The following is a 24,013-nucleotide window of genomic DNA, read 5'->3' on the forward strand; positions in this document are numbered from 1 at the left end:
TTTGGACAGTGATGTATCTTGGACAAATAGTGTTTTGTTGCTGTTCCCCCCCAGTATGCAGAAGCTAGTGTTTGCAGCTGATAATACTTTATCTGCAAATGTAGGTGAGGATAATGTCTTCAGAGTGCCAGCTGGAAAGCTGATCTTATTTATCCTGACCTTAAAACATTAGGAGTAAGTGGGTAGTTTGCCTCTAATCAAAAATGCAGTAAAATTCCTGGAAATGTTCTGCTTAGGCTTCAGCTTCAGCCAAAGCTAAATGTGGCTGTGTCTTACAAAACTCTTGTAAGAGGATGGGGAGAGAGAATGTACCCACTAATGCTGTTAGGAAAGACAGTTTTCTGGATGTGCTATTGTGTATTGCATTAGCTAAGTATGATAAAGTCCCGAACTGATCACTGTGGTTAAGTCTACTTTTCATGTTGCTCTGAGGAAAGAGTGGAGTTTTCTTCTTGTCTGAAGAACTCTGCTTGATTTTAAAGGAAGCTGTGTTTCTTTCCAAGTAACTAGTACTAAGCTTTCAGTTTAAACTTGTTAATCTCCTAGTTTTAATGCCTTTTTTTAAAGGTTCTTCCATGTGTTTGTGGCTTATGTTAGTCCTGTTTGTATAATACCTAATTGTTTGTATTATACCTAATATGTTTGTTAGTCCTGTTTGTATTATACCTAATATGGTGTTCTTCCTCAGTGAACTTCCAGAAAACAAGAATTTGTATACCTTGAGTCTGCAGAGCCTCAGTACATGCTGAGCATTGTGCAAGGTAACAGCATGGTAATGGCACACTAAGGAAATGCACAAGTGAAATCTGTGTTTACAAAAGATGTTTCACAAAGAGGTAAAGAGACCTGATTTTTCACCTGAAGTTATGAATAGCATCTTAACTAAAGCTGGTGAGTCAGCTTTGTCATGAGGTCACCCAGCAGTGATGTAACTGCACAAGAACTATGATTGTTTTGAATTAGTTTGTACTTCGACATGTCTCCTGCTCTGAACTTCACAGGGTAATTGTTAGCATGGTCAGTCACAGGTTAAGAACGTGATATTACATCCTAATTCCTTTTCTAAAGACCGAACCACTATGGTTGAATACAAGCAAGCACTGTGCCCAGGTGGTCAAGAAGACCAATGGCATCCCAGCTTGTATGCAGCCAGCAGGAGCAGGGAGGTGACTGTCCCTCTGTGCTTGGTGCTGGTGGGGCAGACCTGGAATGCTGTGTTCTGAGTCCCTCACTACAAGAAAATACACTGAGGCCCTGGAGCATGTCTAGAGAGGTGCAATGGGTCTTTGAAATGTCCTATGAGGAGTGGCTGGGGGAACTGGGAGCCTGGGGGTGTGGTTATTGGGCATGGTGGTGGTGAGTTGGCTCTTGAACTAGATGACCTTCCAGGCCTTTTCCAATCTTACTGCTTCTATAATTGCTCTGTAAATACTCAGCTAAATAATTCTGCTAATCTTTAGAAGAAATCGCATGCTTAAAACCAAACCTATGGATTTTTAAATTCAGTTAGACAAAAAATTCTACTTACCGACTATGAAAAAGATGTTTGATTTCTTCAAGTCTTCTGAAAAATCTAAGATTAAAAAAACAGAAGTCATTGTATTGGCAACACCTACTTGTATCAGTCTTGCTGACTTTACACACAGCAAAGTGATCTATTTTTTTTAAACTGGATTTGCTTTCTGCTCTGCATTGCAGAAGAACAGTCACCCTGTTCATTTATCTCCCACCCTTGTAGCTGTCACTGAAGATATGATTAAAAAAAAAAAACAACTTGAAAGCTAGACCTTGCATATATACATCATCTTAAAAAATAAAAAAAATGAGCACATGCACCTTGATGTAATGATTTGCCTCCCAACCCATTTCATCTTTCTTTGAATATATAATTAGATCACAGCTGGTACAGAAATTGGTCCACAACCCATTCAGATGTTATTTGGTGTACTACATCAGAGATATAGCATTAAATTCCCCTGAATCTCAAATTCAGCTGAACAATAATAATCTCAATTGAAATCCAGGCATCTGTTATTTTAGTTCCTACCAGAATTCTGTTCTACAGCGCTACCTTTTGCTTAAATTGCTGGGTGTCTTGGTTTATTTTCTGGCCAGCTCCCAGTCACTACCCTGTTTATACCAAGGTAGAGGATGGTCCTGCACCATGCAAGTCTGCTGGAAGTTTGTCTTTAACTGCTTGAACCACGCACTCATTTACCTCACTTAGTTTTGTTTGTTATGTTGCATAGAAGCATCTACATCTCTTGTTATGTATTGTTAAATTTAAAAGGTTTAAAAGGTAAATAAACTCACCTCCCGTGCTTTCATAACCAGAAAAACTTGACTGATCCTCCTCCTGTTAATTAAGCAATTAACAAATTGAAATGGATTTTTCTTGCAGAGTAGTTTGCATTTCTTCTTCTATTTACTTATCTCTGTCTGTCTTCTCCATTTTCTAACCTCTGAGCCTTGATCTATGTTGAGACATGGTTTACAATGTCACAGGAATGCTGTTTGAGCCTGTAGAATGTGAATGTGAACCTGGAGAACCCAAGGCAAATGGAGAATTCACTGGCCCCTATCTTTTTTTTTTTTGTAAGGAACACCTTTATGTTTTCCAGTTTCCAGTTGTGCAGTTCCAGTCTATCATGTAAGCAGCCCAGGTGCATGCTGGATTGGTTTTGAAGCGTGGTATGATAAGCTATAAGTGATGCAAAGGCAACACTGGAGCACTGGTAGAAGTGAACTACAATGAAAAGACAAAATTAGTCTTTGGTCTGAAACAGTTTGAATTTGTTGACCTTCAGAATATACTGCAAGATGCAACTTGTTAGAAAGGCTGCTGAACTGCAAAGGGGAATCAGGCCAGGAGATGAGGAAATGGAGAACTTGGTATGTTTTTTTATGAATGCTTGATCATTTGGAATTATTTTGCCATGTACTGTATATATAACCACTGAAGGATTATGGATACTAACCAACAAGAGAGTCAGAGCAGGAATTGTTTGCTGTTCTTATTTATAAGAACTATATGCATATATTCAGGACATAGGCTGGGTTATGTAGTGTCAATACATTCACATCATCACTGCCATAATATAGTCCATAAAATAATCATAACCTTGACAATAACATGCATATCTTACATGATTGGTGTCTAATATCAGCACAGTACACATGATGCTGGTTCTCTCAAAATTAAACATATTAAGAGTGGCCAAGGTTATGTCCAACACTAGCATAGAGTTAACAAGCTGTAGTCATTTGGAGTTCTGCTTCAGTATGGTGTCAGAAATGGCTGCCATCAGAAGCGTGTATTGCTGCCTGAACAGATTAAGTGGAATGAGCAGTGTGGCGACCAGAAGGGGCAGACTGCTGGCTGCTCTAATTTGTGGGGCTCCTGTGCTGCTCTTGTGGATTTCTCCCTGTCTTCCCATTATCACTGAAACACAAGCACTCTTCATTAGGCTGAAGAGCCATTACACTGACCACATTGAACGCTTTCATTCTGAGATTCTCACAGCCTATTACACTGCAGCAGAACTGCTTTAACTTTGCCTTTTTAAAACATACTAATAATAAAAGAAAGTTCGGAGGGGAGTATTTCAGGGAATTAAAGTAAAAATAAAAGATTAATTTCTTCCCTGCAATTCGAGTGACAGTATTAACCATACCCGCTTTTTCTTTGAAGTAATAATACAATAATACTTTAGACCTTGCAGAGGACATATTACATACAGAAAGCCTGGTTTGAGATTCAGCCTTTTATCATGCCTTTGAAGTTTATGAATGCAAATAGTTTTAGGCACAAAGTTTAAAGTTTCTTTAAAAAGTCAAGATTGCAGTCGCAAGTTTACCCTACAATCAAATGAATGAGGCAGTACTCCTTGCAAATAATGCAGTTTCAAATAATATATTTTGTTCTACACTATAATTGCAGAATGGAACTGCCTCAGTAACCCCACTGGGCTGCTCAGAACAGCAGGTGATAATAAAGGTCTGTTTAAGCCAGGAACAGATCTCATTTTGTAGAGCTGAAATATGTAGTAACTAGAGATAGAGGTGAAACTAAATAAACTTTCAGCTTTTTTAATGTTATTTGAGAGATCTTACTTGTTTGGATAGACAAAGAGGTTAACTAGCCAACCAGCCATGTTTGCATACAGAATAAATTCTATGAAAGGTCAAAAAAGTGAACTGTAATTACAACTCAAAGTGAGGTAAACATAAATATAATTCATTGATATTCTTATCGGTACCTGCTCGTTTTTCAGGTACGGAAATATGGTTTATGAAAGAATTGATTTCATCCCTGTTCTGTGTTTTTTTTTTTCTTCCCAAAGGGCCTTCCAGTACTTGAAGGGAGTGTATAAACAGGAGGGGGAGCGGTTGTTTACGAGGGTGGGTAGTGATAGCACAACGGGGGAGTGGTTTTAAACTGACACAGGGGAGGTTTAGGTTGAAGAAGTTTTTCATACAGAGGGTGGTGACACACTGGCACAGGTTGCCCAAGGAGGCTGTGGATGCCCCATCCCTGGAGGCATTGAAGGCCAGGCTGGATGTGGCTCTGGGCAGCCTGCTCTGGTGGTTGGCGACCCTGCACATAGCAGGGGGGTTGAAACCATGTGATCATCGTGGTCCTTTTCAACCCAGGCCATTCTGTGATTCTGTGCAGCCTGGTGTGAGTGGAGCCACCAGCCTGGGACAGAACAAGCTCCCTATATTCAGAGAATAAGTCACTATCAAGACTTTGTTTTCACAGAGGTTTCAGTGGCACCCAGCTCAGAGCGGAAAGAGGTCCTGACAGCTTGTCTCTGGGGGAATTATGAGAAAAGTCAGGAGTAAGAAGAGTAAGGCCACAGTTAATCTGGCTCTGATCATAAGGTATTCCTCCACAGCTCAGAACAATCTCCCCCCTTTCTTCCCAGTCTCCCCAGAAGTACAGCCACTTTGCCTGCTGATCTGGGTGAAGAGAGCCATACTGCCTTCATAGCCTGTAGTCCTTTTTAGAGAGTGGCAGAGGCCGGTTAATTCCGGTCTGCTTGTGTCACGTTTGACAAGACCTAATTGCGTGTTTCCAGCAGTAGGTCTCTAACATGTGAATAACTTCATCTCTGTTGGCTTGGAAGTACTGTTCTGCCTCGTTGCCAAAGTGCTATGGAAAAGAGCTGTTGGATTTAGTGTCACCAGTTCCTAAAATATAAATTGGCCATTTCTATCAGGAATATAGCAACAGAGTAGTAGAACAGTTTCAATATTCTCAGCATAGCTGTTTGTGTTCAAGTGAAAGCCAGGTGAGGAACAGAACTTTCGCTAATGAGCTCTGGAGAAAGGTGTAATTTCAGTGCCTTTAAAGCCAGGTAACATCTACAAATATTATCTGGAAATGTATCAGTCAGTGGGGCACAGCTGGTCACATAACTGCTTAGTCAGTGTAAACATTATATTGGTTTCTGTACAGCCAGCAAACTTCTCCATCTATCTCTAGCTGACATTTGCCTTCAGAGTTGGAAAATGCAAGTTTCTGGCTTGTCATGTAACTCGTTATCAGTAAATAACTGAATGGCAGTAGGTACATACAGGTTAATGAGCATAAGTTGTGTCTATCATTGCTGGATGTGAGGTTATTTCCATAATAAAACGAACTGACAAAGTCACAGTTTGCAGTAAGATGATACAGAATTCTCCAAATCTTTGAGTTTTGCTATTAATGAGCTAGGATACTTACAAAATATCAGTTTTTTTTTCTAGTGGGACCTTTTTTTAGGATTTAAATATGATTGCTGTGAACATTTGTTCCCTGAGGTGAGAGGTTTTCTGTTTCAGTCTCTGTTCCAGTCTTTTTTTTTTCCCACCCATGTTAATAAGTTCTTATTGCCCTATTGTTGCTGCATGCTTTGTGAAAATAGTGGTGTAAACTGCCTGATACATTTTATTCGATTTTCAACAGATATAGCAGAGTTCCTCCTAGAAACTTTAAAAATCCACAAATAACCGTGGGTTAAGGAGAATGGAGGCAAAGAAACAAAACAATTATGATTAAATATTCAATTTGCATAGGGAAAACCTTCAAAAAAGAAAACGTTACGAGTAGTATAACAGAGAAAGGGAAAGAAGCTGCTTTCATTAGTCAGTGCTAACCAGGATTATTCAGTGACACTTAACAAACCTAACTTAACACAATAGTGTAGAAAGCTCTATATCAATAAAAGCAATGACATTTGCAGGGAAAAGCAGTAGTATAGCTCCTTTACAACACTGCATCAATTCTCAGAAAATAATTTCACATCTTTATGTGAACCAGTTCAGGAGGAATGTGACCAAATAAAGGTTATAAGAAATTGCATGGCCGACTTTATTTTTAAGAACTAGACATATGCTATCAGGTAGAGCTTGATCAATCATTTTTAGAAGTCACTTTGGATATAATGATATTTTGAAGTGATGAGTCTGATTACATAGGGAGAAGAAAGAGCTTGTGTGAATAACATTTGAAATGTGCAGAAGGTGGGCGTTTATCCTATCTTTCCCATGGTAGAAAGCATTACGGTAATATGAATCAAGTGACACTACAGGGGGATGAGCTCCACAGGGTCAGCTAATAAAGCAGTGTTCAGTGAAATACACAGTACACACTGAAATCTCAAACAGGAATGTATCTGTACATACCAGGAAGAATTCAACTGAGAACTGACAGCCAAAGTTACCAAGGGCAAAAATATACTAAGACTGAAAAGGAGGCTAAGCTATGTATGGAAAGACCATTCAGTTCTAATCATTGCTGATAGCAAATCCTAGAAGGAATAATCCATCTGATGCTTCAGCAAGTCAACCAACCTATATTACAGATCTGGATAATATTGAACTTGGAAGTAACTTCATGTTTTTCTTCTGCAAGATTTTCCACCCCTCCTTCTGAGTTATTTGGCAGAAGATTTTAAAAAATAAATAGCAGCAGGACCCTAAATAAGGCTGATCTGAGTCTGAAGGCAATCTGTATGTTATTAGCTGAATATTTTCCACATCTGTGTCTGTCATACTGTGCAATACTGGCAGTTCAGTGAGCAAATCCAAATATATGATCAAAAAAAAAGGGAGTGGTGTGGGGAGGAACAAGACCTATCTATATATACACGTGTGAGTGTGTGTGTGTGTGTTACCTTTTCAAGTAAACCCTTCTACACCTTTGACTTTGTATGTTTCAAATTTAAATATGTTTTTCAACTGTCTCTGTGATGCCCTTGGAGAAGAATCACTGAATGAATATTCAGTGTTTCCATAGCACATCGATACATTTCAATCAAATTCAAGCACAATTAATTCAGAATACGTTATAGACTAAGAGAATAAGTACATGCTGTTTCTGCTTATTTTCCACATTTTTGAATGCCCTATACTCTCTTTTTATCTACAAACTCAATTTGGCAGTAGAGTGAGACTGAGCTGCAATTGCACTGTGATTGGTGCCTAAAATTACGCTTAATTTTAAGAATTAAATTTAAGAATGTAAATATTCAATGGAACATATCAGGCACAAATCCTTGAACCAAATGAAAACAGCATGTTTCTCTGCATGGGAAATATTTGTTGAGAATAAAACTTAACATGTGAGTAAAGAATATATACAAGTATAACTAATACAAATGACATCACGTGTACAGTCCAAGCAAGAACTGAGGATGTGGCTGTATTAGTGATCTCATCAGCATCTGTCAGCGGGGATGTAGGTGTACATAACCATCAATTTTTCAGCATGCTGTAGTACTGCAGATCTCCTTTTGCTATGTAATGAGTACAGGTGTTCTGCATCCTGTAGCATTTTACTTTTTCAAGGAACACTGCAATTCCACATAAATCTTCCCTGGGATTTCTTTAGGCAAGGGCATTATATGCACTTCAGCAGAGGTATTAGGTGACTTATCAATAAGAACACAATTATATATGGAAGAAAAGACAGATCTAGGACTTAGATTTCCACTTTCACCTGTTTAGATTGTAGTATATTTGCTTTGAATTCTTGGTCCTTTATAACATAATACGAAATGCAGTTGCAGATGTTTGCAAATGATGCTTCTACATCTAGTACCTTAAAATCAACTTCAGCTGTCAATTAAGTTAACTCACTGATTAAGAATGGTCAAGGGAATCAGAAAGCATTGTGAGGTGTCTTTCAAGCATCATCTGGTTATACAATTTTTCTGCTTAAGCCTAGTCCAGGCTGTCACCATCTGTGTGGTTTTAGTTTGACATGTGTTTGCAACCGAGCTTAATAGGCATGTGCCTAATCCTAGGGGATGGTCTTTCAGATTACATGTATGTAGTCTCTGCTTATCAAAATTGGAATGGGCCCATATAGGTGCAGTTCATCTGCATTCATATCACAAAATGTGAAGACCTAGCATTCGCTAGGTGAAGGTGAGCATCAGAAGAAATGGGGTGCAGTCAGCACTGAGCTGTAGAATTTGTCTTCTAAATTCCTGTTTTCCTGTAAGAGCAAATGTTTGGTTTTGATGAGGTATGCTGGGTTAGTTGCAAGTTTTATGTATGGGCAATGGTCCCTGGGAGCAGATTTTATGAGCTGTATTGTTCCTTGCCTTTAAATTTGATTTAAGACTCAAATAGCTTTTTGAAGCTGAGCTGCTTTCTGCACGCTTTGTGTTGAAATATGGCTCTGGAAAGAAGGGGCTGCTGTGCTCTGACCTCCTCTGGTCCAGAGCTAATGAACATGTGTAAATGAGATACAGTATGAATATGCCCTGACTTGGAAGTTTTTCTTCCCCCAAAGGTGTATTTTCTTACACAGTTCATAGTGCTCATTGGAGTGAAGTTACTTGAGGCAAAAGAGATGAATAGTAATTAAGACGAGAGAACAGTGATAATGTTATTTGAGGTGATTTTTGTTTGTTCGTCGTGCATGCAACCAGGAAGTGCAGACAAATTTATTACACAAATGATTTTGTGTAATAGCATCTACAGGAAGTGCTTCCCTTCTGTCTCTGGGATTTTAGCAAAGACAAGCACTTCTACGCTGCTTTCCTCGTAAAATAAACCTTACAATACCTATGTAGTAATGTTAAAAACAAATTGATTTCCACTTGCAATCCAAGATCATATATATCTTGATTTAAAGAGCACGCAAGACATAAAATGTGTGTGATTATTAAGCAAGAAAAATGCATTAGCTTCATATTGATTTCCGGACACAGTCGTGCTAGAAAAAAGGATTACAGAAATGAACTTTAAAAGGGCAAAGCTAGCAACTGGGGTTTGGGGTGAGAATGCATTTTCCAGTAGAGTAGCAGCACTTGGCATGGTCAGAGCAGTGTGAGACTGTTCTGGTAAACTGCATGCTGAATTTGGGTTGAAAATCTGACTTGAACTGAGGCTTTTTCAATGTATTTTTGTGATTTGAAGGCAACGGCAACACTTAGTGCCCACATTTTCTGTGCATAGTTATTATCTATTGCACGTTTTAAAATACTGTATCACATACAGGTTTGTTACTGTTCAGAAGATCTATTGTTACAAAAGCTCCCTGTACCTACAAAGTTATTCCCAGAAATTACTCTTTTTCTTCTAGCATTGTTCTTTTGTGTAACTTGCCATCAATCCTAAAATGGTCCTTCTCTGTGTGGAGTATTATGCTCCTCGGAGCATTTAAGCTCCCGTGGGGGCTTTTTTTGTTACATTAGGCCACTGCAGCAGGGAAAAGTGTGGCAGGAAACCTGCCAGTGCATTTCAACGGCATCTTCAGTGCTGCTCAGCTCCTGCTCTCAGGCTGCTGATGGCACTGCTAACTAAAGGGTCTCTCACACTGCATGCCATTGGCACTATCTGCAGAGCTGGAAGGCAGTTCTATTTGCTTTTTATTTTAGAGGACAAATGCAATCTCAATTACATTTCCAGTAAGATTTTGGTACAAAGATATAAATGCTTTGTCAAGAAACATAAAGTGGAATTCAGTAATTGCTTCTTCTGGAAGAACTAAAACTTCATGAGTTAATTTCCACAGATAACCTGCAAAACGTTATGCTTCTGATTGCATGCATCACCATCACCACTCATTTATTATGTTGCAGCAATTCAAACCGTCTTTAGGAACAAAGACAGCAAAGGAGTAGAGGGCAGAATGTGCCTTTCACTTGTAATCTCCTGAGTTTTCTAAGGACATCTTGTTTTCATTTCCTTTGTATCATTCTTTAAGGTGAAAGTATTTATCCTCTGTTAGCGATGTCTACAACAGGCAGTATGCTCAGAAATGTCTTTTCTCTTGCTCCCTTCTAAGCTCTTTCTAACCCACACACAGTGTCACATGCTGCAGCACTTGTCCAAGATGCACAGTAACACATTTTGCTATAAAGCTCTGTTCTTCAAACTGCCAGTCATCATTCAGTACTGCATGGTGGGGGAGAGGCAGTTTTATTTCAGGATAGCACTGTAAAAGTTAGCAGGCGTCTCTCCCTTGTGTGGCAGGTGATCAGGGCTGGAGGCAGCGAGTGTTGCTATGCCCCAATTACATCTGCCATGTACAGAAAAGCAGATGCGTGCACAGACACATAGCATGCAGAATTACAGCAGGGAGAAAGAGGGAAGAAATGGAGACCCAGGAAACGTAGCTAATGAGAACAGACCTTTTAAAATATGGAAGTAGAGCATTGCCTGGAAGAACTTGGCATGGAGAAGGACGTGAACAGGGTGTTGTAAAATAAGAGCAGCATGGTGCCTCAGATCTATGATTTGCTGCTACTAAGGTATAAGCTGACAGCTGTGCTCTATTTTTTTCTCTCTCAAAGACCTTTGAGACCAGATTTACTTTTGACCAGGCCTGTTGTAGGTTTACTGGAAGACCCATTTATGTTTTATTAGGTACTTTATAGCTTTCAACAAGAATCTCCTACAGTATTTATAAAGAACTAATCTGTTGAGAAAGATTTTAACTGTGAGAACTCCACAGATCCAAGATGCTCTATTATGAAGGAACTGTAAAAATAGGTCAGTTCTTCCTCTTTATGACCAGTATGTAAGCCCAAATTACTAAAGATGACTGCATAATCATCGGGTACATAAGGAGAAAAAATAAACCAAATAGGAAACATATGGTTTCAAGAGGATACACTGAGGATTTTTTGAGTATTGCTACTGTACCCAGAGAAGCCATTCTGCTGCTTCAAAATAATGCAAATGAGTTATTTGAAGAGCAGTTCTGTATCCATTAAAGCAAAATAGTATCCTTGTAATCACTGCAGATTAAAACACAAAAGTAAAAATGAGAGTGATTAGTAAATATTTTCTACAAAAAATGTGCTGATTTTTCAATGCTTTAAAGTAGAGGCATTGTTGCTGAAATGCTTTGAAGAAAGGGCTTTGGTAGAGGTCTGCTGAGGTGCTGGACAATGTGAACAGAACCTGCTCACATCCCTGACCGATGTGCCTAAATATAGGAGAATTTAGAAACATCTGTGTGTTTCTTTATCAGCTTTAGAAGCAATGTGAAATGTAAAGGTAGACGTGTAATGGGTAGAACTCATAAATTCAGCTGCAAAGTTGTTTGTGCATGGAAGGAGAAGGCCTCTAGATTTGCCAGCAGAGAAGCAAGCTGGTATGAGAAAAGAAGGTACATTATCCTGATGCTATTTCCAGAAAAATGCAGGTGAAATATGGTAAATTGTAATGCTTTGTTCTACAGACGTATTGACAAGTCACAGAACTGCCTGAATTGCTGCAGAAATATTCAGTAGAGCATAAATGTGGCACATCTTGAAGAACAGTGCTGTCAATGTGTTTAAATCTCCAGTAACTCACATGAGCTCACCCTCCTTGTAACCCTGTCCTCACTGAGGGGTAATCATGCCCTGTCCTGACCACAGCAGCAGGGAAGTGCTTTGGGTTCAGCAGAAAAGAAATGGAGACATAAAGATTTCATCTATGCTGAGCAGTTCATTCCCCCAACAAATGCAGCATCAGAAAGTAAAGCTAAATAATTTCTGCAAAAGGAGGAACAACTATTTCCAGATTAAATGCAAATTGAGTTCATGCAGTTTTTCTTGCCCGTCTTGCTATGGTTTGCATGGGGAAAAAGCAAGCAGTTGGCTTTTTTTTCCTGTGCCTTTAGTACAGTGCACCGTGGTGATTCTGAAAGACAGAAATCTTCAAGCCAACAAAATGATACAGAGGCACCAAATACACTTAGTTTGAGCTTATTAAGGGAGCACTTTGTAACAGGCAAACAGTAGTACTTTGTTTCTAGAGCTGATTTTTTTTTTTAGCATTTAATAGGATAGTTTCCATGGCAACTTGGACTGAACAGATTGTTCATTGACTTCAGTACATTTCTATTAAGCATCTTTTCTCTGTAGTTAGGCCTGCCTGTCCAGCTCTTTCATCTATTTGGATGCTTTTGCGTTATCATTGTTTTGTAGATATCCCTGAAGATTGGACTTGGCCTTTCTCTGCTCTTTATCAAAAACAAACATTGAAGGACAGAGTTTCTCAACTGTCCTCTAAGTTTTCTGGAGTCCATTTTCTTTTCTATGTCACACTCCAGTTTTTAAACAGTTTCTCTGTAAAACAAGATGTAATTCAACTTGATTCCTCTGTCTACTAGTGAAAGAGAAACGCACGCAGCTAATATTCAACATTAGAAACCCAGAGGGTTTCTGGGTACTTGTGATCATTTTACTCAGATGTGCAATGATTAATGCTATATGGTACACATATGAATAAAGCTGCTGTTATACCAGATGTTCCCTATATTCTCAAAGATAAAGCAGATGGTTTAATATAGTATACTGTAGGTCTGGCTGCTTTAAATAATTTAATCAATGTTTGCCCAATTTTGAAATTCAGCAGTTCCAATCAAAAGTACCCCTGCTAACGTGGATGTGCTATTTGCTCTTTGTCATATTTTAATGGAACTGCTTGGAGCACTGTATCTGAAGTCTTAACTCTTGGATTGAGTCTTCAGATGTAGAGATGTAGATGTAGAGAAAACGGAGTCAACGTGCTGCTACAAAACATAGTAAATGCTGCACAATGACCTTCTGGTTTAATCTGGAGTGTTTTAATTAAAATGAGCTTCAAATGTGCTGTTGCTCATCCATTTTAGGAATATTTGAGTTTTGCTTCTGCATAGGCTTTTAGGGCATTTTCATCACTCTTGAATTTAGGTTCTGTGCTCTGATAGTCAGTCTGGAAATGTTGTTATAGTCCTGGTAGCAGCAGAGTCTGCTTTTCTTCACTGTGCTTAAAGCTTCCTGTTCCCCAGCAGCCCGGATTTGTATATGTGCTTTGGGTGGGAAGTGACAGCAAGCTGCAAGCAGAATTCACTGCATGGCAACAACTTTTAATCGAGAGCTTGTTTCCTCTCATTATAATGAGAATAAATCTCTTTGAGGGCCTTTTTTCCCTCCATTAAATTTTGGTTTTGCTTGTTGCTTTTCAAGTGAGCTGTCACATTTTCTAATTATAAAACATTCTGCATTTGCAACAAAGATTGGGTTATGCAATTTACTTAATTCAATAGATTGCTTGTCACTGCCGATCAGAAAGACCTTTACTATCTTTCAGTCTTTTTCACATCTACTTTTTCTAGATTCATGACATACCAGAGTGGGGTGGGGATAAGCAATCTTTTCTTTGCATGTGCCACTGCGTTTACTGAAGTGTGGTCTAACACTGGAAGGCTATGGATGAAATACCTTGGTTATGGACTTGTAGTTTCCCTTGAGGCACAAAAATATACGTTCATGTTTTGTCAATTTGAGATACACTTTCCTTCCAAACCATTGTATGATTCAGTGAAAACCTTAGAAGAAGCTAAGTGTATTTTTAAGGAATTTACTTTAAGCTTACCTGCTGTTATTACATTTTATAGGTATCAGTTTAGTAATGACTTGTTCAGGGGTGTATTCACTTCACAGTCATAACCTCTTCATTAATTAAAGTATTCCTCAGACTAGCTAAGGCTGTCTCGAAAGCCTTGTTTTCATAAGAAAATAATTGGATGCTCTTTTGTTCTGTAAGTCTTTGATAGGATTCACTGTAGCCAATTTTTCAATACTCCCTTTTAGCCTGAATGCACTCGAAATACACCAAATAGTAGGTTTCTAATTAAAAACCCAATTCTTAAAGATAAGACTTGACTGATCTCTGAAAACAAGTGGTGTTATATTAACAGCCTCTCTGGCAAAGCTGAGCAATTGAATGACAAATACAGAAGAATGCCACAGTAAGCAGTGAGAACCTGTATCACACTTGAGAGCATTCCAGCAACAAAAGGCAGTTGTTATTAGAGCAGACACTAGTCACAACAGCAAGTGCTGTGCGCTGAGAATATTCTGTAAAGCCTAGCCCTTTAGAAGCTAAGATGCTGCACACAAAAATGAGTGGCCAAAAAGATATTTCCTGAGTCTTAATACACCTGAAAATATCTGAGACTTATCAGTTTACTGTACTTTTTTTCATCGAGTCTTGAGTGGTAAAATTGCTGCTCCAGCGAAGGCTATGGAGAGCATGACCATGTGAAACTTTGGTAGGTTCTGCAAGGCATTCTCACCAAGAAGTATGGATGGCCATTTTTTTTTTTTTAAAGAATGTTTTTGGTCAGTCTTTCTAAATAGCTAGCTTCCTTGTTCTTTAATAGAGTATTTGCCAGCCATAGATCTGAGGAAAAAAAATAGTTATTAGTGATTTGGAATAATGATTGGTTTTTATTTAAAAAAAAGAGTTGGTATTTCCCTTTTACCTTATAGTGCTGTAGGGACTTAGTGACTACTAGTGTTCCAGTTCCTGAAACATTCATGAATAGTCAGCAGGAAACAGTCACATTGCTTTCAGTTGTTACATGAATTCAATTGAAAAACAACTCAGACAAAGCTTGAGCTTTGTATTATTATTTATTTTATAAATGAATGTTCAATGTCCCCAGTGCTCTCTTTAAGAAAAGCCAGATCTTAACTTGCATACGACTGCTTTGCACTGTTTCAGTGATAGGTACAGAGCGTTTCTCAAAGCACTTCCCTTGTGTTTTGGAGCACTCCTCAGTGAGGTGATGAGTGTGTAGGCGGGTGGAACCACACCACTTGTTCTCCTTGTTCCTGCCTGCTGGCAGGAAAGGTTATTTTGGAAGAAGTTGTGTATGTCTGAAGAATTCAGGTGATTCTTCATCGGCTTAGTTTACACTGCAGATTTTCCTACCTCATTCCAAGAACAAATAAATGCAAAGGTATCTGTGTATGTCTGCTTCAGTTATGTTGAGTGCTACTCATCCCCAGCAATGCCTTTGCCTTCAGTACACGCTGTGTACTGCTGTAACTTCCAGCTCCTCTTGTTCAGAGACTACCAAGATGTTCTGCTAAAAAACATTTTTAGCAGCTCAGCTGTGTAAGGTTGCTTAGAAACAAGCCTTCTTATCCCCCACATTCTCATGACAGATTTCCTATGCAGTAACATCACTGCATGACACATTTGTATCCAGACAAGCATTCCTTTTCTACTTGAAATTCTCATTGTAAAGGTTGTCGATGCTTCACACAATTCGTAAACAGCATGCGGTAAATAACTGGAGTATTAAATCACTGCCACAGTCAAAATGAGCTTAAGTTTTGAGTGTAAGCAGTTCTTCACTCCTGAATCGAGTTATTGATCTTTTCTTCCTGAGAGTAATTTCTAATTTTGTTTTTCACACTGGTAACTGGGATGACTGTATGGTAATTTCTCCTTTCCCTGCTCCTATATAGAATATTTTTTTGTATCATACCAAAATTTAGATCCTAATGGCATGATTGTAATTGCTTTCTCCTTTACATTTTCTTCATATTTGTATAAAATAGCTCATATTAACTGGGTATAAGAATATTAATAATATAAATATTTACACATTTTAGGTCATTAGTAAGTATCAATTATTTCTACTTTCAGACGAAGACGACCATTGTCTGCCACTTCATGTTTGCTTATCTCTTTATGACTGAAGGGATTTTAGCACTGTGTTTAATTTCTCCTTCTCTGCTTAATAACGGTATTACACTCTTTCTATAATGATAATGTGCGCATCTGTTAAAATAACAAAAAAAAAAAAGCTAACAGCCAAATCTGGCAGAAAGAATAATTGCTATTGATGAAGATAACAAGGTCCTATCAGTGTCGTCGTCTTTGGTCTCATCTAAGAACAGCTTACAACTTGTTCAGTGCTTTTAAAGGACTGTGCAATGTATCATCAGGGAAACATATAGCTGGAAATTATAAATTAGTACAATTTTCATATCTGTATCCATTAATGTTACAAGATAAATATAAAATTGTTCATATTGTTGTAATACATTTCAAACATTATGGAAACAAGACTATAATTTCTTCTGAATTCATACTCTACTAAAATCCTTTGCCGTTAAAAATGATGGATTTAATGTCAGCATAATCCAAACTTTCCTGGGGTAGAGAATGTTTCATTTATGGATTGAAGGATTTATGAAAGAATAGGATTTAAATTGGGATAAGGAGACAAAGGCATGTGACCTAATTGGCAAAATGCCAAACTGAAGTAACTGAGCCAAAACATGCAGTAGAAGGATCATAAATTAATAAGACTCAATAGGGCTAGAACATGCAGTATGTTGCAGGTGAGGATAAAGGATTGCATTGAATACAGTGAAAGAAAACCGATGTAGGGATGGATGATAGTGGATGAAAATTCAGTTTTCTTGGTCCTAATTTTGTCGTTTGCTCTAAAATTTCACAAGAAAAGTTACCTTTTGCAAATAATGGGGAAAGTGTTGGAGAACACTCAACTACACTTTGACAAATGATAACAGAAACACAAAGTAATATTCTTTGTCAAGTTGTTCACAAATCTTGGTGGTATTTGTTTAAAAAATGCAAGAATAGTCAAGAAAAATTGAGAGCCAGAACCCAAAGCCTACAAAACCACCTTTCTTAGCAGTGTGATAGGCAGATGGCTTTAAAAAGAAATTCTTCTTAATTAAGTCAGTCTTTAATATTATTCTTGTTTCTGTGATGTTAAAACAACACTTATGGTTAACGTAGTACCCAAGCCATACTTCATATCACATGCAGTTTTATTTTAATTCTAGTACAGGTCTGTATTTTTGTTTGGCTATAGAATCACCAAATAGTTGAGATTGCAAGGGTTGAAAGGCTCCAGTGCCTTATAAATATAGATATAGTTTTTCATATATATATATAGTTTTTGGCTGTGGATGGCATGGAATTGGTAGAAAAGCTGGTTTCAACACACTGTAAGTTTTGGGTTTTTTGTGTGGTTTTTTTTTTTCAATTTTATATAGGCTTTTTCAAAGGAAGAGTGCCTGGTTTTAGTTGTTTTGTATTCTGTAATTTCATGTCTCTTTTTTGAAAATTGTTTTATCCCCTGCTGTTAAATATATAGTAGACTTGCAGTGCATTTCAAAAATCATTTGGCAACACTTCAAAATTCATGAAGGAATGTCAGCAGTGTATAGTAATGGAAGATATAGGCACTTAATAAATATTCACTCTCTTCCCATAATCAGAAAGCAGTCTTTGTGGATCACAAATTTACTTACTGCCCTTAAAAGGACTTATACTGAGCTATACTTAAAGTTCAGAGATCAGCCACTCTGCTCAGACAAATTATATAGCACAGAATACACATAATCTAGAAAGCTGTCTAGAAAGGTCAAATATAAAATTACCTGGTCTTCAAAGTCGAATTCTGTATAAGCAGTATCTCCAGAATCCATAATCAGACTGCAATCAAGTTCATTTGTCCCTAAAATAAGAAAGAAAATTAGAGTTCAGAAATGTTGAAAAACTTCATGTGATAGGATGCTGTTGTATTTCCAGCTGTCTCTACATGTGCAAGGGCTTTGATCCAAGGAATCATTCAAATGTGCTAAAATACCTGAATGAAATGTATTCCATTAACAAGCCTTCAAAAGAGCTTCTGTCAATCTTCAGTAATGGTTGCACTAAATAGTGAAAATGGTAAATTTTTTGGGCAGGGCGTTCTGTGTGCCGTGACTTGCAATTGTAAAACTGCCACAAGAATCTTAGCTTAGAGGAGAACACGAGTCATAGTTTGGAAAGAGAAAGGAAATACTAATTAGTGATTAGCAAAGATGGATCTCAGAGAGATGCTGATGGGGACCAAAGCAGCATGCTTCCAGCAGCAACAGCCCTTGTTTCTCTCCCATTCCTTTCCTAGATGACAGTGTGACTCTGTCCCTTATCCTTGTGTCAGGTTTAGCAAGTTGGGAGCCTCTTCCAGTAGGAATTACAAAGTTCAGTTGCTGGGAAGTCCTGGGCTGGCTGAGCTTTATAAGATTAGTTTAAGCTGAAGGTGTGGGGTAACAGAAAATCAGAATAGGGATTTTGAGGAGTCCTATGGGTGGGTGGTGACTGCTTAGCAAGAATGGGAGGATTAATCACAATTCTTCTAAGTATAGCAAGGATGTAGCATGGACGTCACCATCACTGTATGGCATCACCACCTCAATTAGATTATCTCACTCCTGAGCAGTGAGGAAGGAAACAGTCTCCTGTGCTTCCAGATGCGTAGCCTTAAACCAAGTCCTACAAATATTCACACGCTAAAAAATAGGCATGTGACTGCAGGAGAATAATCACAGCATTATTAAAACTGTGTAGGAAAATACTGTAAGGGCATACAAGGTTCAAAACATTGTAACAAGTTGGCAGCTACAGGTAAGCCCAGTCACTTGTCTTCCCAAAGGAAGCAACAGGAAACACCGAGGAGTGTACAAGACAGGTTTAGTGCTGTGTATGTAGATTGCCTGAAGAAAGGTCCATGGAGGCCTGATAGAGGCCTTTCAGTATCTAAAAGAGGTCTATAAGAAAGAAGGGTGTATTGTGATAGGATAAGGGGGAAAGGTTTCAGGCTAAAAGAGAGACGATTTAGATTGGATACGATAAAAATGTTTTCTACGATAAGGGTAGTGAAGCACTGGAATAGGTTGCCCAGATATGCGGTGGATGTCCCATCCCTGGAGACACTCAAGGCCAGGCCAGACCTGGTTCTAAGCACCTGATTGAGCCATAGGTGTGTCTGCTTATTGCTGGGAAGTTGGACTAGATGGCCTTTAAATGTCCCTTCCAACTCAAATGATTCTATGATTAGATGGTGAGCTAAACAGCACTAGGACAGAAAACAGCAAAGAAAAACTGGGTGTCATTCTGACTAAAGCCATAACTCCTTGACAGAGATGATGATTCCAGAGTGCCTTGATTTGCAATCCGTATTAGAACTGCTGCCAAATTCATCTTTGATGCAACTATTCAGACTAAGTAAGAGACACCAAGACCTACCATCTGCTGGTACTTTGTTATTTTTTTCCCCCTCCTAGTGTTCATATATACTTCAACAGATTGTTACAGAAAACCCAAAAACAAAATAGAAAGGGGTAATACTTTTTTCTATCATTGATTGCTGCATATATATATATATAGAGAGAGAGAGAGCTGGTGTGTTCTCTGGCATATATACTTTATGGTCTTTTGAAAATACTTGTCTGTAAAAGATATATGCAAGCAAATAGAATTACAGCTACCAAGAGAAGCTTAATTTTTTTTATTTATTTTATGCAGCTGACACCTTGCTCTTAATATTGTCATCGTTGATAATATGATTTAACTAAGACTGAACTGCTACTAGCGCTGGCTTACCTGGACTCATCAATCACTTTTAAAAGCACTTATGTGCAAGTATTTGATTAATTGTCACGTAGCTACCATGAGCGGTATGCGTTCCCAGCTAGGAAAGTTAATGTGAAATATGATGCTGGAAGCTTAAACTTAGATGATCAGGCTGAAAATGAGTATTCATACATAATGTATCTTAAGTGACAAAAGCCATAATGGTTATACAATTTTAATGTTGTCAAGCATCTTAAGGGACTTCTTCTTGAACTAGGACACCAATTTCCATGGGGAAGCATAACTCTTCCAGAGAATATTCAAGGAAGGTCAGGAAATTTGAAAATGTCTCTTCTTTCCTGGTTTAATGGAATCTAACAAAAACCATAACCATTTGTCACTGACCACAGTATAGAATGCTCCATTCTACTCAACCTGCCAAAATGCAAACCTAGCAAAAACATATTGAAGCAAATGGCTACTCCCAGGGTTTTATCCCAAGATAAAGCAGAGGGGGCACATACCCGTGATACTCCCGTAGGTGTAAGCATGAATTGCTTGCTGCCTTTCAGCTCAGTTTTTTTATTAGATGGACTATATTTTGGTGAGTTAACAAGCTTTAGTCTAAAACAAGGCTTCTATGGGAGGAAAGCAGGCTCACTGATCAACCACTGCTACAGGTGGCAGCATAAGTGTACCAGGTAGCCTCTTGGCAACAAACTGGAAGACTGTAATCTAAAGACAAATCTACTGACAAGACTAAAGCTGAGAGGAGGATGTTAGGAGGAGCGGATAACTCAAAACTCAGCTCAGCAAAATCTTATGTAGTGGCTAACAAAGGAGAAACAGAAAATGCTGGCCTAAGAAAAGGAGAAAGTTTTGTTAAAGCCTTTGTAAGCGAACACGCCCTGTTGATTTAAATGAGTCTGCATGCTGCAGATCTTACAGTCCTACAACAAAACAGATGATCAGAAGTCAGTTTCATTGTGCTTTCTGTGTGAGTTGTTTTTCCTTTGATAGTTTCGCAGACTAAGGACTAGGCTATGAAAAAACCCTCAACACTTCTTTACCACTAAGAGGAAAGTATTCTAGTCCAAGGTGTCCTAATTCCTTCTGGATGGATGTCCCATTACATCTGATAACCTCAGCTGTCATTAATTTAGAGCTTTTGTGTGCTTGTATGAACAGATCACAAATGACAAGCAACTATCAGTTTTTTAAAAGAGGAAACTCAACGGTTAAAAATAAACAAAATGCATGAAAGCTTCACTGCCAGAGAGCGATAGCTTGCAAGCATCTGATCTGAAAAGATAGGTTTGTGACTTGGAATATACTTCCTCAATTTGAGTGGATGAACAAAGTGGATGTAAGGCCAACCTGGTAATTATGTGCTCTGTGTTTTCCTTAGGGGAAAAAACAGAGGATTTTATTATGTACAGTACAGCACAATTAAAAAATAAATCAGTTGGAAGTTTTTATTAAATCCCCGTTAACTGAATAATCAACTCTGCAGGGAGAAGGGGGCCACTGAAAAAGAAACAGCACAAGTAGCTAAAATGCATACTTTTTTTTTTTTGCTACGTTTTGCATTTGACACTGAAAGCATCATTCATAAAGATTTCTCTTGCTAGGGACCCGAGAGGATATAGAAATACAGCAGTGGAAAAACAGTTGAATTAGCGAGTGTCTGCAGTTGTACAAAGGTGTACTGGCAGGCACTGCCCCACCAGATCTGAAAGGCAAGGAGAATAAGTCCCCTGCCCCCAGAAGGGGTGTGGGGTGCTGCTCAGTTGCTTCATTCACCGTGAGACTGTACTTCTGAATTTGTTGCTGTGTCTCTGGTATTGCTTATTACTCTGGAGCAGAATAGTACAGCATTGGTAAAGTTAAGCTAAGAGGATATGGTTGTTATGGGCTGATTGGTAAAGTTAAGCTAAGACGATACAGTTGTTTCAGGCTGCTGTGTGGCTCCTACCAAAAGAAAACGTACCCCAGAACCCAGAGTCATAGTGGTCTTAAATGTTTCTGGTCCCAGAAAATCTGTCAGTGCTCTGAAGCTGTGTGTGTCACTTTCTCCAAAAGCATATTCATCCTTAAGTTTTCAGAAATACAAACATCAGGCATTGTTTTTTTCACAGTTCACTAAATTCATTTTTACAAATAAGTTCAATTGTACTGAACTGTCTATATTTAACAGCAGTTGATTTAACTTCTCATTACAAGCTAGCTATGTGCCATCATGTGAAATAATTATGCCCCTTGGACCATTTGTGTTTTGGCAAATCAGTTTATGTATTTCCAATCCTTGCTTAAATCTGTTACTTAAAGAGGTCCTAGTAGCAATAGTATTCAATATGGTTTACTGGCTCTAATATGCCCATACTCATTTTTTAATAACTATAGTATTTGCACTGTCTAATGCTGTCATAAATTAAGATTGTCCTGTGAAATGTCTTTTTATGTTATGGAACATGCTCTGAAGCACTGTCTAATAAGTTAGTTAATATATGTGATATGTAAGCACTTGAGCAAAGACATGGTTGGAAGATAAATTTTTGGTGTGATAGAATACAAACAATTTGCGGAAGGACTGATTAGCATTAGAATGAGTACGATGTCATTTGGCTCTCAGTAAGATGCTTCTAATACCAATTTTAATGCAACCTTACAGTGTTGAATTTCCTGTCAGGTTGTTGCTATTAGCAACTGTCTTAATATGTCATAGGAGGCCACAATGAGAAAAATTGTATTATAATCCATAAAAACAGTTGTTTTCTTTCAGTGTATGTGCTTACATGGTTACAACTAGTTCTTATCAGAATGTGAATTAAATTGATGCAGATATATTAAAATATTATGTCTCCATTAGCCACCACGAATCAAAAGGATTAAAAGACAAAAAGTGATTAAGAGAATGCTGAAATTGTGTCCTTTAGAAATTAAATACCTGGTCTCATAGGATCACTAGAAATCCTGCTTTGAATCTTTTTACCTTACTGGTGCTTGAGAACTAATTAAATGATCGAGGCGTGGTTTCTGTCTCCTGTTTGGTGAGGACTTAAGCAGATCAGACTTTCAAGGAACTGACCAGAACTCATCCAGAATCACAGTTTAGTAGAAATAGTTTAGCTTTTGCCATTCTGTCAGTGGTAACACCTTTATGTCACGTCTTTCCTCTTATTGTCATTGAGTGTTTAGCATGTTTTATTAGGAAATCCACAGGTAATTATCAATTAACAATTAATAATTGTCAATTAATAATACTATACAGTGGGAACGTCACTTTTGGTTTGCAATCAACCTTTTCTCTCTAGGAAAAAGGCTATGCACAAAAGAGGGATGTGTGCTGCTTAACAGAGAGAGCTAGTGGCCTTTAGTATCCTGTATATCTTATCTTGCAAATTACCACTAGAAACCTGTAGGTTAGGTAATGCACTTTTCTCAATCTTTTTCACCCTTCACTGATAATTACTCTTTATCTCTTTTTGAACATTATCAAAGCCAGCCTTCTGGGTGGGCTTTGTAGGTTGACTAGCTTGGAATCCATTTTCATCACTGAAATATGACCTAATCTTTCTGTCTGAAGCAACTGCTCTTCGCACATGTCCTGTTAGTAGATAAGAAGTAATCTCCCCTTTGTCAAAAAGAGCACCTTGGTAGACCTCAGATGATTGTTCGTGATTACAAATGACTGGAACCATCTTGTCTGTCAATTTAGGTCAGATGAGTTTTCCCTTAAACAGAGAGATCAGATAGATGGATGTAGTAGAGAAAATCATAAAATATTTGTTTTAATAATAAAGCAAGTATATTTTACAGAAAAGCATTTTGCCTAGAATTTCTTTTCTTTTTTGTGTGCTCCTTTGCCAGACAACATTTCTGACATCTACCTATATAACCCTCAAAACCTATTTGGAAGGAGGCCAGACATGCTATGTGTAGAAAAAGTTGTGAAGTTATCAAGGAACATTTTCCTGTAAGCCTCAAACAAAATATTTCTGACAGATGTCACGGATTTTTAATGCTTTGATTTTTTCAGTTGCTGTTTCTTTTTGTCTTTTTTTTTCCCCAGTTCTTTGTACCTCACAGGCTTTTTCTTTGAAGATGTTCAAGCCTCAGTAAGCACAGATAATAAAAGTAATAGTAGCAGTAAACCTTAAAAAAAAAAAAACCTTTGCTGTCCTATGCTTGCACACAGTTTCCAAATTAGTACCAATTTTTAGGGAGGATGTATGATCATTAATTTCTTAGGCTTTGAGGTGACTCTGAGGTATCATCTGGAATTGAAACAGATGTATCTGACAATTGGAATCAATCAACATATACAATTTTCTATTAATGATATAGTTGTATAAGATACTGT

At 38.0% G+C, this 24,013-nt stretch overlaps 1 protein-coding gene across 2 annotated transcripts in view; it reads right to left on the bottom strand.

Moving 5' to 3' along the window:
* Positions 1–24,013, bottom strand: part of AK5 (adenylate kinase 5) — an 86,351-nt gene that overhangs the window by 19,904 nt on the left and 42,434 nt on the right. For both annotated transcript variants that reach the window (XM_422391.8, XM_046944804.1), the window contains 3 exons: positions 17,691–17,767; positions 2,314–2,356; positions 1,529–1,573 (listed from right to left, as the gene is read on the bottom strand). In XM_422391.8, the coding sequence (XP_422391.3) occupies positions 1,529–1,573; positions 2,314–2,356; positions 17,691–17,767 (165 nt within the window). The remainder of the gene's footprint in view (positions 1–1,528; positions 1,574–2,313; positions 2,357–17,690; positions 17,768–24,013) is intronic.

Source organism: Gallus gallus, chromosome 8 (genome assembly GCF_016699485.2).
Source record: "Gallus gallus isolate bGalGal1 chromosome 8, bGalGal1.mat.broiler.GRCg7b, whole genome shotgun sequence".
Lineage (NCBI taxonomy): Eukaryota > Metazoa > Chordata > Aves > Galliformes > Phasianidae > Gallus > Gallus gallus.